This window comes from Olea europaea, unplaced genomic scaffold (genome assembly GCF_002742605.1).
Source record: "Olea europaea var. sylvestris unplaced genomic scaffold, O_europaea_v1 scaffold2265, whole genome shotgun sequence".
NCBI lineage: Eukaryota > Viridiplantae > Streptophyta > Magnoliopsida > Lamiales > Oleaceae > Olea > Olea europaea.
In genome coordinates, this window is record NW_019240709.1 from 22767 (window position 1) to 36933 (window position 14167).

The 14167-nt window shown below is 37.1% G+C and overlaps 1 protein-coding gene across 1 annotated transcript; it reads right to left on the reverse strand.

Annotated features, from left to right (window-relative positions):
* Positions 1-11103: 11103 nt before the first annotated feature.
* On the reverse strand, positions 11104-12292 carry LOC111381172. The gene is made up of 3 exons (XM_023004915.1): positions 11711-12292; positions 11246-11267; positions 11104-11198 (listed from the first exon to the last, which is right to left on the reverse strand). The coding sequence occupies exons 1-3, from the start codon at positions 12290-12292 to the stop codon at positions 11104-11106; spliced, it is 699 nt and encodes a 232-aa protein (XP_022860683.1).
* Between the last annotated feature and the right edge of the window lie 1875 nt (positions 12293-14167).

Genomic DNA, 14167 nt, shown 5'->3' on the forward strand with positions numbered 1-14167 from the left:
TCATACTTTTTGGGCCTTTGGGCCAATGCGATAATTTTTAGTGGAAATTATAGTAGAGCAAATTTTTAAAGATGGTGGTTCAAAAATTAGGTACAAAGTTTTCTTTTCATAAATCAGATATTAATAATAATATAAATATTAAAAAATCTATCCACTCCACCCCCTATCCATCGAGGAAATCATTGAAAATGACCCAGAAACCCATGTGTATTTCCAAAGTAACCTTTGACAAGTTTTTAGAGAGAAAAAAAAGAAAATTGATTTTAAAGGTCAAACTCCCAAATACCCTCAGACGGTCACTTTTCCATTTGCTTACAGTCGGGCAAAACCAAGGAAAAGCTATGATCGATTTCCAGTCGGCAGACGTTTTCAGTTGATCTTCGACGACCTTCTTCTTGTTAAGGTAAGCTTCGAGTTGTTAATTAATTAGATTAATGTTTAGATTTTCATATTATGTGTGAATGTTGAATTTATGGAGGTTTTTGAAATGTAATATTGGTTATGTAGGTGTAGAAATATGAATATGGTTCTAAATTGGAGAATAATAGGTGGATTTTGAGATTTGCAAGCTTTTCTTGTCGGAAATGGAGATTTTCCGACGAGAAGAACTATAAAACGCAGCTAGCATTTTGGGGTAAACCCGGCTGTTAACAGTTGGTTGGCCCAATTGTCACGGGTTGACTAACAGTCAGCCCATGACTGTTTTTATTTTTCATGGGCTGACTAACAGTCAATCCATTACTGTTAAGTGGGCCGACCGTTATAGTCAGTCCAATAACAATTTTTTTTTTTTAATTTGGGCTGATTAACAGTCGGCCCATTATTTGGACTGACTGTTTAGTTAGCCCATTGACTGTTAAGCGGGCTGATTGTTACAGTCGGTCCGCTGCCTTTATTTTTTTATTATTTTTACTTATATATATTTAAGAATTTCATTTTAAATAATTTTAATTATTAGTTTTTAATAAATAATAATTTATTTATTTGTAAAATTTAAATGTGTTATTTAATTTTAATTTTAATTTTAATTTGAATATTTATTTTTATTTCCCCATTTTTGATAAATAATAATTTTTCATTCTCGAATTTAATTAATTTTTATAATTGTAATATTTAATAATTATTTTAATTTTAAATTTGAATTTCATATTTAGTTTTATTAATAGTTTTTTTATAAATAATATTCTTTTCTTTAATCGAATTTCATTAATTCTTGTTATTGTAATTTTGAAGAATTATTTAATTTTAAATTTCGTTTTTATTTTTATTAATAGTTTTTTATAAATATTATTCTTTTCTTTAATCGAATTTCATCAATTCTTGTCATTGTAATTTTGAATAATTATTTAATTTTTAATTTTTATATTTATTTTTATTAATTGGGCCGACTGTTAACAGTCAGACTATTAACAATTTAATTTTTTAAAAATATATATATTTACTTTTTAATTTTTTAAATATATTTTATAATTAATTTATTAATAATTATGTTATGTGATTTATTTTTTAATTGTCTTTTATTTATATAATTTAATAATTGAATATTATCTGAAAGTAAAAAATTATTTTCCATATTATTTATTTAATTAAAATTTTTTGGTAAATCTATTTTCCAAATGTAATATAAAAGATTAATTTTCTTTTTAATTTTCATTTGATTAAATAATAATTATGTTATTTATTTATTTATTTTTTATATTCTTTAATTTTTTAAATTTTATTTAAATAATATTTATATTCTTTAATTTTTTTTGAAAATATATAATCTTTAATTTTTAACTTTTTTATATTCTTTAAATATTAATAATTTCATTTTACTGAAAATCTCATTAATTTGTATTTTAATTTAATTAATTATTTTTTACATTTGTATTGAATTTATTTTGTTATTAGCGTCAAGAATTCGGTTCCCATTGATTCTTTCAGATTATGCGTTATTTTATTATCTCTTGTTTAATGTTCTAACATTTGAATTTTTGCACGATGAAGTAACATTTAGATGAGGAGTTGAGGCGGATGACGGGAAAAGCTACTTGGAACAGTAGATTTGAAAGTTTTACTGTTGTGTTGGAGCTACTCGATGATCATCATGGTGATATGCTACGACAGTCCTTCTTGTGGCCACTGTACCAGATGCGAAAGGTGCAGTACTCAGGAAAGATCATCGATGCACTTTTATGTCGGCTTCTGAGGCCAGTCGACGGCGATTTCCTCCACTTTGACCTCGGGGGCAAGGTCGTCAGTTTCTCGATGTATGAGTTTAGCTTGATCACTGGACTGAGAATTACGGGTGACGATGCAGCCATTGAGAGAAGCAATAGGCTGTACGAGACGTACTTCTAGGGACATGGGTCGGTGTATCTACCCGAGTTGATGGTCGCGATTAGGGGGTGCCATAAAATGCTAGATAGATTCAAGCTTGGGCTGATCTACATTCTCGAGAGTGTGATGAGGTGTCATCATAAGAAGACTGCAATCGACATTTTTTATTTGGAAGTTGTTGACGACATCGATGTGTTCAACAACTATCCATGGGGCCGGAGATGCTACGAAGGCACCGTACATGTCTTCACTAGATCACACTCGAGGCTTAGGGGGTCAATACGTAAATACGATACATATGGATTGCCCTTAGCGGTGCAGGTAAATGTTTAATATAATTAAAGTTAAAGTTTTAGTATATTACATTTATGCATAATAAGTGTATGTGTTGCAGATTTAGGTGTATGAGATAGTCCCTGTATTGGGGGCCCGTTTCGCCAAACGAGGAGAGACATGATGCCCTCGGATGCGTTATTGGAGATCGTCGTGAGCGGACGGATGTCCCACTAAAAAACAGCTATCAGCCCTCCTCGACGATTCTCAGATAAGTATTATGTATTTGTGATTTATATTATACGTAGTTTAAAATCTATTCACATGATCGTTAACTAGTTGAAATGTCAATATGTCAGCTTGAAGTCATACTTGAGTTGACGCCGTCGATAGAAGAGGAGACTCGGGGTCTTGTGCGGGATTTAGGCGTTCCACACACTCAAGAAGAGGAGATGTCTAATCCAAGCCTGGACCGAGATTGGGTATGTGAATTAAATAAAATTTATTGAATATCATCGACGTATAAATTTATTGAATAATTTTTAATGTTATTTATGTAGGAGGGCGGTCCAGTTGATCGACCATCACCTCCGTCAAAGGTATCGCTACCACCATTGGCATCACCTTCGTTGAGAGCATCGTTGTCGCCATTGGCATCACCTCCGTCGAGAGCATCGCTGTCACCATTGGCATCACCATCGCTAAGGGTATCTCCTTCTCCCTCGTCCAGACACCTCCCCTGTGTATCTCCGGCACACAGTAATGATTTGTATGCCCGTCTGACTAGATTTATAGCGGAGGAGGTCGGCGCACTACGACGAGAGTTGATGGAGGGATCTGACAGGGAAGGTCGACTATCTGACAAGGAGGGTCAACGATATGGGACGAGAGTTGACAGGGAGGGTTAACGATTTATCTCATGATGTTGGAATGCTACGGTCTTGCGTTGTTGACCTTCAGGATATGGTAACGGTACTTAGAGGAGATTTAACCGGTAGGCGATGGGGGGACAGAGGGGATGGTGGAGATGATGATCAAGAGGGTGCCAGAGATGGTGATGGAGAGGGGAGTCACCCACATTTTTGGCGTGATAAGACATTAGAATCATTGTGGTTGTCTATGGAGGGGGAGAGGGTGGCCCCGATGGGGATAGATGAGGGGACGACGGAGGGGGTGACCCCGAAGGTCGAGAGGACGCCCATCGTGATTGAGGGTAAGAGACACGCTGTTGATAAGAAGGAACAGGTGGTCGGCAAGAGGTTGAGAATGCCGTCACAGTATGTTGTTTTCCCCTTCACGGCTGAGACCAAGAGGAGGACGTTCATCGATGGGAGACACCCGAACTTATTTAGGGAGGTGGACAATGCCAAGTGGAAAGCGTTTGACGGAGTGGAGGAGAATTATCCCGTGTAAGTATTGTATGATTTTAATAAAGTACTGTACGCTAACCGTCTATGCTTATTTTAACATTTCCCTATTTTTTCAGAGTTAGCAGCACGATAGGTCAGAGGACCATCTCGGACGCTTACAAGTGGTTCCACGATATCACCACTTTGAGAGCTGGCTCATCGACGATATAAGTGAACTATTCATTTCGTGTTTTTTATGTATACTTCACTTTCTGTTTATTAAATGAATAACTCATATTTTTTTGGTGTTTCCTGATGCAGCACATCGACCTGACCACGGACTTGCTGCGAGATCGAGCTCAAAGACATCCAAAATCATTTGACGTCCATGGTCGAGTCATATTAAATACCGAGTTCTTGCATGCCATTACCATAGAGTATCAGTCGCTCTAACTTATGGATAACGAGTATACGGTGCTGCAATATATGCTCGAGTGGGTCATAGGAATGTCGTCGAGTGTCGGGGAAAAATCATGGGAGGGTTGTACACATATGTACATTCCAGCGTGCATCAATAATCACTATGTTACGCTGGAGATCGTTTTTGCTGGCACGACTATATATATGTACGACCCAAATCATTCATATTTGACACAAGGCCAGCTGGAGCAAAACCTAGAGTATGTAGTTGTAATTGTTCCTATGATGGCCAGACGAACGGGGAGGACTATATAGGACAGATTGCAGATTGTTCGGAACACGACGACAGCCCTACAGTCCATAAGGTAAGTGTTTGAACTTTGTTGTTTTCATCTTTCAAATTTAGTTTTTAGCTACATAGTACTGAACTGATCCATTTTTGTTCAATTGTAGGGGCAACTGCAGCATATTTGCCATTAAGTACGTTGAATTTTTAAGTATAGGACATAAGGTTGATGGAATCAACCAATCATGGATACAGAACTGGAGAAAGAAGCTACTTGTGGTTTGTTCGAATTGAATAGTGACCCGTAAATTTGTATTAAATATATGTAACATTTGAATTGAAAATTTAATTATTTTTCGTGATTACGAAATAACAGTAAATTTGTGTTCAATATATATAATATTCATATTGGAAATTTAATTATTTTTTGTAAGTTGATTTTTTGTTATTTTACACATATGTCGAGTATGGAACTATTTTTTTCATATGAATCATTATAAATACCATTTATCAAGAATAAACATCAAACATTGAAAATTTATGAAGAACAAATATTGAACAGTGTAAAGTAAACGAAAATATTATTCATTTAATGTACCTGTCTAATTGTCATTTAGGAAAATTTGATCAGTACAAAATTGCCCAGTATGCCCTATGGCTCTGCACCTACCACACCTATGCGGTCGATGAAACTCTCCGGTAGATGGTATTCTAGATGTACTTGGACGTCCAGAATCACGCGGTTCAACTACTGGTGGCAACAAATTATGAAATGGGAGAATGTGCTCGGGAACTTCCCACTCGGCTTCATTCGACAGAAGAAATATAGTCTCAGCATATGCTATTCTCCAAGACTCAATCGTATAATACAAAGAGCATAACATTCTCACTGCAAAGCCTCGATACATGGCCACCGCAACTGCATGCTCACATGGAAAACTCTCCAACTGAAATCTCGTACAAGTGCATGTGTTATTAGTCAAGTTCACCATATATGTCGTATTATGTGCACATTGCACGGAGAAGCGGAACTCATCTAGTGCTTCCACATTCAATTTTCTCGCAACCTCTGCCGCCTTAAAGAGTTTCTCATCTTGAGCTGGGGCCAACACGGTAATGCAACTCTATGATGCCGTACGTCGGTCATGAAACCACTGTTGCAGCTTGTTACGAATGTTTTCAATCATTGCGAGAATTGGTAACTCTCGATCCTTCTTAAATAATGTATTGAGAGACTTACCGTTATTCGACGTCATCATATTGTATCGACGTCCTCGAAAGTATGACCGCGCCCAATGTTCGATCCCCATGTTCGTCAGATACTCCAACGTCGGTAATGATTTACTTCCTATCTCGAACATGAACTTATTACACTCTTCAACACTGTAAGTTTCGACTGCTCTCCTGAACAATGAAACAATGCATTTGCCCCGATACCTAGTCTTCAAATTACCTTGTATATGGTACATGCAATACCCGAGATGTGCCTCGGAAAAAACTTCAACGATACCGTTTATTATAGACTGTCCCCGATCGATTATAAAGGCAAGGTCTTCGACTTCCCCGATCACTTCCCTCAGTTAGAAAAGAACCAATGCATGGACAGATCATTACTATGTCGAATGTACTAGGGTAAATTTGGATGTTGGTGTCTTGACATGTAGCAATAATTAATTTGCCTTGATATTTAGCTTTCAGAGTTGTACCATCAACTAGAATTACAGGTCGTATTGAATTTCGAAAATCCCTAATACACTGTCCGAGAGCCATAAAGAAATACTTAAAACAATTATCGCCCCTCGTCTCAATAAAAAATGTCATGCCAGGATTAGTTGTCCTCATGTTATAGCATTACCTGGCCAATTTAGCATAGCTCTCCTCAGTCGATCCCATTAAATCCTCCAACGCATATTTTTTGGCCTTCTAGGATTTCTGGTATCTTATGACAACTCCATACTCTCGATGAACGTTGTTAATGATGTCTGAAGGTCTGTAGATCGTCTGTGGGTCCTGACACTTGTGCATTATCTGTCAACCAATAAACCATGCTCGAGTTTGTTTGTGATCATTTCGACAAATTTTCACTTCGCAAGTATGTTCCCATGCATATTTGCGAACTACAAAGCACTCATTCGTGTCCATCTTAGTCGCTCTCAAGCATCAATTTCAATTGTCATTAACGTAGGCAACAGTCAACAATGACTTGGTTGATTTCTTTACCTTGAACTCAAAGTTATATTTTAATGACATCCGGTGCACAGCTTCTTGCAAATCTTTCTTGGTTTCAAGTAGTTGCTCGACATACAAATCCTCATCATCAGAAGCCATACGCAAAGAATTGGAGGACGGTCCACTTGTTCCATCCCTGAGCTCCCACCCCGCTCAGGCCTCAGTCAGGATAAAGCAATTAAATTTTCATTTGTAAAACCATTTATATTTTTGTTATCCTCAACTATCGACTAAATTTCTGTGCGTAACAGTGACTTCACGATCAGTAACAACTGTCTCGGGAATAACCACATCATCTGCAGGAACTTTCTCCACTGTCTCCCAAAAATCTCGATCATTATTATCCGCTCCATCTCAATCTTCGTGTTCACCTTCGACAACGTCCTTCTTAACTAAAGTCACGCCAAGAACAGTTGGAGTCCTATGCATTTTATTCAATTCTAATAGATAATCCAATTCAATATCGTTAGTAACAAATATAGGTGGCATCGGAATGGACGAATCCCCATAACCATTGAATAAATATCTCAGTTGCATATTGTGCTGAGAAGAATCGACTTTCAGGTTATTTTGCAAATCTTGGTACACTTCTGCATATGATATACTCTCTGTTACGAGAATTGCAATACAACCACATACATCACTCGTCCATCTCCATTCCCATCTATTATTTTCATTCAGTTCGAAATCACCGAAATAACAGACCGGGATTAACATTCTGCATGACGATATAGAATTTTTAAATCAATTACAACAACAAAAATTCAGATATTTAATCAACTTGTAATTAAAATTATAAGACAATTGCCAAAACAGAAATTAATAAAAAAAATTCGTAAAACAGTCGGGAAAACAGCCTACTGTGGACTGTTTTAATCCGACAGTCGGCTTAAACAGCGGATTGTCAGGTTGGTAGTTTGATAGTCAGCTGTCGACTGTTAGACAGTCGGTCGACTGTTAGTCGGCTGTCTGACAATCTTCGTTAACATCCCACAATTAATCGTCGGATTGTTTATTTTGCATATGACTTTTTATTTTTTATGGTTCTAAAGAAAAAAATTATAGACCTGTTAAAAAAAATTCTACTAACTACTGATTTAACTACTCAAACGTATACTATTTTACTGAAATTGAAATTAAGCTTGTGTAAAAATATACTTACCGATTTGAAGTAATTGATCTGAAAAAAATTCTGGTTTCTGCTTTGAAGTTTTTTGATATTTTGAGGTTTAAGTAGATGAAAAATGAGAGTTTTTCTGTGTTCGAAACTCGTTCTGCAGTTTTATAAGTAGAGAAGTGTTTAGTTTTCAATTATTAACTAAAAGGATAATAATGTCTTTTAAAATATCCAATATTTTGTAATTATATAATACATTTAAGGGTATCTATGTCTTTTACCATTCAAGAGGTTAATGTGATAATTTTCAAGTTTTTAAAAGTCAAAATGAAAATTAGGACCTTTGACTAGGTCAATTTTAAAAGTACCCCCTATCCACCTAACCTAAATTCATACCAAACTTTAAAAATTGTTTCTAGCTTCTCTATTCTTATTATCTCTATCTTCTCTCTCTCACTTGGACGGCATTGAAGACGTGGAGGCACCAAGTGCTGCTGCAACGCTGTGCTTCATGTAGAAGGGGCACTGTTGTAGTTCAGTGGTGGTGGTGGTGGTGCTACACATGATTGGTGCAGTTGGTAATGGATTTGCGATGGCGATGAGGTGGTTTTGGATTTGTTTGTTGGAGTGGTGGTGGTGGTGGTTTCCATATTTTTGTGTTGTTGGGGGTTTGGGGTGGTTTTTTTGGTGGTACAGGTAGAGGTGCTTGCGGTGGCAGTGGTGGTAGGGGCTCTATGTGCAGTTCAAGGTGACGTTTATGGAGTGAAGCAACTGACCTTGGCGATGGAGATACCCTTTGGTTGGCTATTGGTGATGCGATGTTGTTAGTACAGGTGGTAATGATAGTTGGTGCAAGTGGTGATGGATCGGCGGCGATGGTAAGGTAGTAGTACCGTGATGGTTTTTTGTTGACAGGTTCGTGAAGGAGTGTTGGTCGGAAATGGTGGTTATGGTGGTAGTGGTGGTGGCATCGATGGTGGAGCCACCGACCACAGCAATGAGGTGATGGCGATTTTGGATCTAATTTGTTTGTGGTGAGGTGGTGTTGGTAAAGTGATGGTTTTAATGATGTTGTGATGGTGGTCGTGGTCACAAATGGCAGTGCTGGTGAGATGGTGTTGATTTTAGGGGTGGTGGTGGGGGTGTTGGTAGCGACAACGGTTGTCATGGCAACGACGGCGGTGGTCACAAACTGTTTGGCTGATTGACACCAAGAAATTGGTTAACGTGTGATCAATAAGTAATATGTGACCAATGAAATAGATAATTTTTAACTAACGAGTGACTTAAAAAATTGTTAAGTTGTGACAAAAAATTTGATAAGTTGTGACTAAAAATTAATTTATGACTAACTAATTAGATACTTCGTAACCATGAAATAAGTTACGACTTATAAAATTTGTGATTCGTGATTAATTAATAATATGTAACCTATTGATTAGATAAATAGAGCCATGGTTAATATCTGTTTTGAGTTGAGTTGGCTCTGGTATTTGTTCAAAGACTGCAAATTTCACATCCATAGGCTACTCTTTTGTATTGTGATGACAAATAAGCAATACATATTGCCACAAATCCTGTATTCTATGAGAAAACTAAGGACATAGAAATCGATTGTTACTTAATTCGGGATATGATTCAAGAAGGAAGCATCTTGCAAAAACATGTCACTAGTAGTTCACAATGTGGTAGACATCTTCACTAAGGGCTTAGGCTCTCAAAGCTTTTATTCGTGTATGCTCAAGACGGGAGTAACAGACATCTACACTCCATCTTGTGGGGTCTATTAAAAAGAATAAAGGAGAAGCTCAATTGAAGAGTATTTGCCAACAAACATGTAAGTACCAGATTGGAAAAGCAGCTGATGACGAATCATCAAAAGTCAAGAGAGATCCTAGAGAAGAAAAGAAAGCTTCCAGAATAATTATTATGCAACTGGAGAATTTATTAGCTAAAAATTGTTGTATAAATTAAATTCATTTTTACGCCTTTTTTGTTTGAGTTTGTTAAGTTTGAATCCTTTCTATTTCTATAATTCAACAAATGTACAGCAATTAAGCAAGAGGAATAAGAATGAATTTATAATTAAAGTTCTCTGTTGTTTCTTCCAAAATTAATTCCTGCATTTGCTAGTCTTGCAGCAACTCACATTCAAAATATTTTAATCCACATCTCCTGCCGTTGTATTTGGAAACCTTGTATGAGATGCTCATGATCTCTCATATACATGATAAACTACGAAATAGAGCATGGAGAAAGAAAGATGAAGGAGGAGAGGGAGGAAGCGTTAGGGACGGGAAAAGGGCTGCAAGGATAAGGGTTAGAAGGCACTTAGTAATGTGACAGTAATCCGAGAAAATTATTTTTGATGATAGTACATCTAAATGTCCTTAAATTATAATTTAGTGATGGTCTGTAATCAACTTTTTCCATTAATTTAAGGTCATTTAAAATATTTCATCCATTTTTTTGGCATGGTGATATCCATTAGTAGTTTAGTTTGGAAAAAATATATCGACCTTGGAACTTTTTTTCAATGTTGAATTGCCCTCAAACTTTTAATATTAATGACGCCGGGTAGGATAGTGATTATTCTATTGGCTTGTAGCATATGATTCGCAAGAAAGAAACGAAAGAAAATGCCCAAAAACGAGAGAAAATACTATGAAATCAACTCAATATTATTAATAATGCAGAATGACCAAATTTAACCTACAAGTCGGGTTAAATAGCTGCAAAATACGAAATTATAGAAAAATTACCAAAAATGGCAAAATCACGAAATTACACCAGAATAAAATATTAAGTAAAGAAGTAGGTTGCCAAAAATTTGACTCAATTCGAGTTTTCTAATAGATGGAAAAAGGGAAACGAAATATTACCATAAATAGTAAAAAATAACTAAAAATTAAATTTTGGAAAGGAAAACAGCGGATTTTGGGCTCAAAATTGAAGCCCACCGAGCATAGCTGGGTGGCCACGACGTGCGCGTCGAAAAGAGCTTTTCGTATTATAGTCATAATAGCGATTTTGATAACCGTAACCAAAGTTATGACCTAATTACCAAAGACATGTCAAATTTTCCCAATTAAGGAAATAATTGCGATTCACTTCCCATCTTTGTGCCGATCCGCCATCTCATGGTATCTCAGCACCATCATCGTGTTATCTGACAAATCAGCATCACTCGACTCGGATCCTCCTGCATCAGTTAATCAAATTGATCCATTAAATTGTTTTAGTTGGTACCATCGCTTAACATGACAACTATCTGTAAAGAAAAACCAAAAATCCTAAACGTCCAAATAACACGAGTCAATAGTACCACGATAACACACGTAAAACCATGTATAACGATTTGTCAATTCTTTTACTTTTCATTTTTGATCTAATATTAGCTAATAATAGGGTACTTGTATGTTCAAGTAGTGCTTTAAAAAGATTTTTTAAGGTGTAGAAAACTAGGATTGGACAAAACTTCCGAATCGAATCGATTGAATCGAGCGGTTCTTTTTAAGTTAAATACTTGAACGGGTATCTGAATCCAGAATCGACGAGTTTGATTTGATTCTCGATTCTAAATCAAGACTCGAATAAGAATCTAATCTCCTTAATTTTTTTAATTAATTTATTTTAAATAAACAAAATAAATTATTTTATTTTAATTAATCTCCTATTCTCATGAATGTAGCCCCTTTCCAGTAATTCTACCACCTGTCGCTGCAACTCTTCAGCTTCCTTGGGATTAAGGTGATATGCTAGTCGGTTTGGTAGACTTGACCCTAGAATAAGGTCGATCTGATGTTGAATGTCCCTCATAGGTGGTAATCCTGGAGGAAGATCCTTCGGCATCAAGTCAGAAAACTCCATCAGTAGTTGCTGCACTTCTGCTGATACTTTTGAATCCACATTCGTTGCACTATTTTCACGAGGCATTAAAGCATAAACTATTTTTTCACGCCCAACCTCAACCAAGAACCTGAACATAGAAAGTAGATTGATGTTATTAACTACCGGGGCAGGGATGTCTTCTTCCTTGCGATGTGCCAAAATAATTTTATTCCCTTTGATGCTAAGAGAATAAGTATTCTTCCACCCATCATGGATAACGTTGCGATCATACTGCCAAGGTCGTCCCAACAAAACATAACACGCGTCCATTAACACAACATCACACCAGGCATTATCAAAATATTTTTTTCCAATCGAAAAAGACACTAAGCACCGTTTTTCTACCGTCACCTCACTGCCTTTATTCGGGTAAGACAATTTGTATGGTTTGGGATGATGATCCATCTTCAGTTGCAGTTTCTCGATAGCCTCCTTAGACACTACATTCTCACAACTGTCACTATCAATTATCAGCTTGTAGACTCTATCAACAACTGTGCAGGTTGTGTGGAAAACGTTGGTTCTCAACCAATCATCCCCTAAATCACCCTTGGGAGTCAGCAGGCTTTTTCGAATGACCAAGGTCTCCTAGCCATCTCCATATAGCACGTCCTCATCTTCACCATCATCATACACAGGCTCCCCAACTTCCTCGAACTCCTTTATCCTATCTTCCTCAATCAGAAGATTTTTATTCTTCTGACCAGCAGGCTTCCTGTAATCAGTCGCCCTATGCCCCTGTTCACCACACCTGAAATACTTAATACTTGAGTTGGAATTGTCCCGCTGTGGCTGATAAGCAGCACGAGATTCTTGAGGGCGAACTGGCTGACTATCTTCACCTCTGACCACTGGCCTCCTACTCTGCTGTTTTTCCAATGCAAGTGCCCGCTGATATGCCTCAGAAACCGTCCACAATGAATGAAGGCTGAGAACATCCTGCAGAGGCTGCCTTAATCCCCCAAATACCGTGCTACCATGTGCTCCTCCGTCTCGGATAAATCATTCTGAGCCACCAGCTGATAGAATTCCTCAGTATAATCATTGATCGATCTTGCGCCTTGCCTCAGTGAATGGAGCCTCTGAAATAAGGTTTGAGTATAGCCGAAAGGGAGGAAGTGCCCTTTCATCTTTTTCTTCATCTTCTCCCAGTCAGTAATTTTGGATTTCCCCTGTCGCTCCCTTGAATGCTTCAACTGTTCCCACCATGCAGATGCTTTACCTTTGAGTTTGATGGCGACTAGTTTTACTTTGACACGATCTGGAACTTCTTTATATTCAAAAATCCGCTCCACTTCATTCAGCCAATCAATAAATCCTTTAGCCTGCAACGTACCCAAAAACTCGGGTAGATCCACTCTAAAATTGAGATCCACATGACGATCATCCAGTCCACGATGCTCCCAAACTCGAGCACAATGGTGATACGAGTTTTCGAAACTGGTATCGGAATCATGACCCTCCACCTCATGACTACGGAACTCCTGCTCCGTCAAACGTTGGGTTAACTCCGCTACTTGTCTTTGCAAATCTTCAATCGTTACATCTTGAATATTACAATCACGGTGTGGGACTTTCTTAATCGGAACCTGCCTTCGACGACCACGTCCACCAACCATTATAACTGATGGAATTTATCTCCCAAGAAGATTCTGACGCTCTGATACCAACTGACGCTGGGTATGATAGTGATTATCCTATTGCCTTGTTGTAGCAAATGATTCGCAAGAAAGAAACGAAAGAAAACACCCAAAAACCAAAGAAAGTACTCTGAAATCAACAGAATATTATTAATAATGCAGAATGATCAAAATTAACCCACAAGACAAGTTAAATTGTTGCAAAATACGAAATTATAGGAAAATTACCATAAATGGCAAAATTTCAAAATTATTCCAGAATAACTTATTAAGTAAAAGAAGTAGGTTGTCAAAAATTTAGCTCAATTTGAGTTCTCTAATATATGGAAAAGGGAAACGATATATTATCATAAATAGCAAAAAGTAACTAAAAATTAAATTTTGAAAAGGAAAACAGCGAATTTTGGGCTCTAAGTTGATGCCCACCGAGCATAGCTGGGTGGCCACGGCATGCGCGCCGACAAGAGCTTTCCGGATTGGGGTCATAATAGCGATTCTGATAATTGTAGCCAAAGTTATAGCATAATTACCAAAGACATGTCAAATTCCCTAAATTAAGGAAATAATTGCGATTCACTTCCCATCTTTGCGCCGATCCGCCAACTCATGGTATCTCAACACCATCATCGTGTTATCTGAC

Coding starts and splice junctions, on each gene's coding strand:
- LOC111381172 (XM_023004915.1), bottom strand. CDS start 12,292: ATGGATCATCATCCCAAACCATACAAATTGTCTTACCCGAATAAAGGC. Junction 11,268..11,710: donor CTGAAGAGTTGCAGCGACAG/GTGGTAGAATTA, acceptor TTTTCTTTACAG/ATAGTTGTCATGTTAAGCGA. Junction 11,199..11,245: donor AGTTGTCATGTTAAGCGATG/GTACCAACTAAA, acceptor TAACTGATGCAG/GAGGATCCGAGTCGAGTGAT.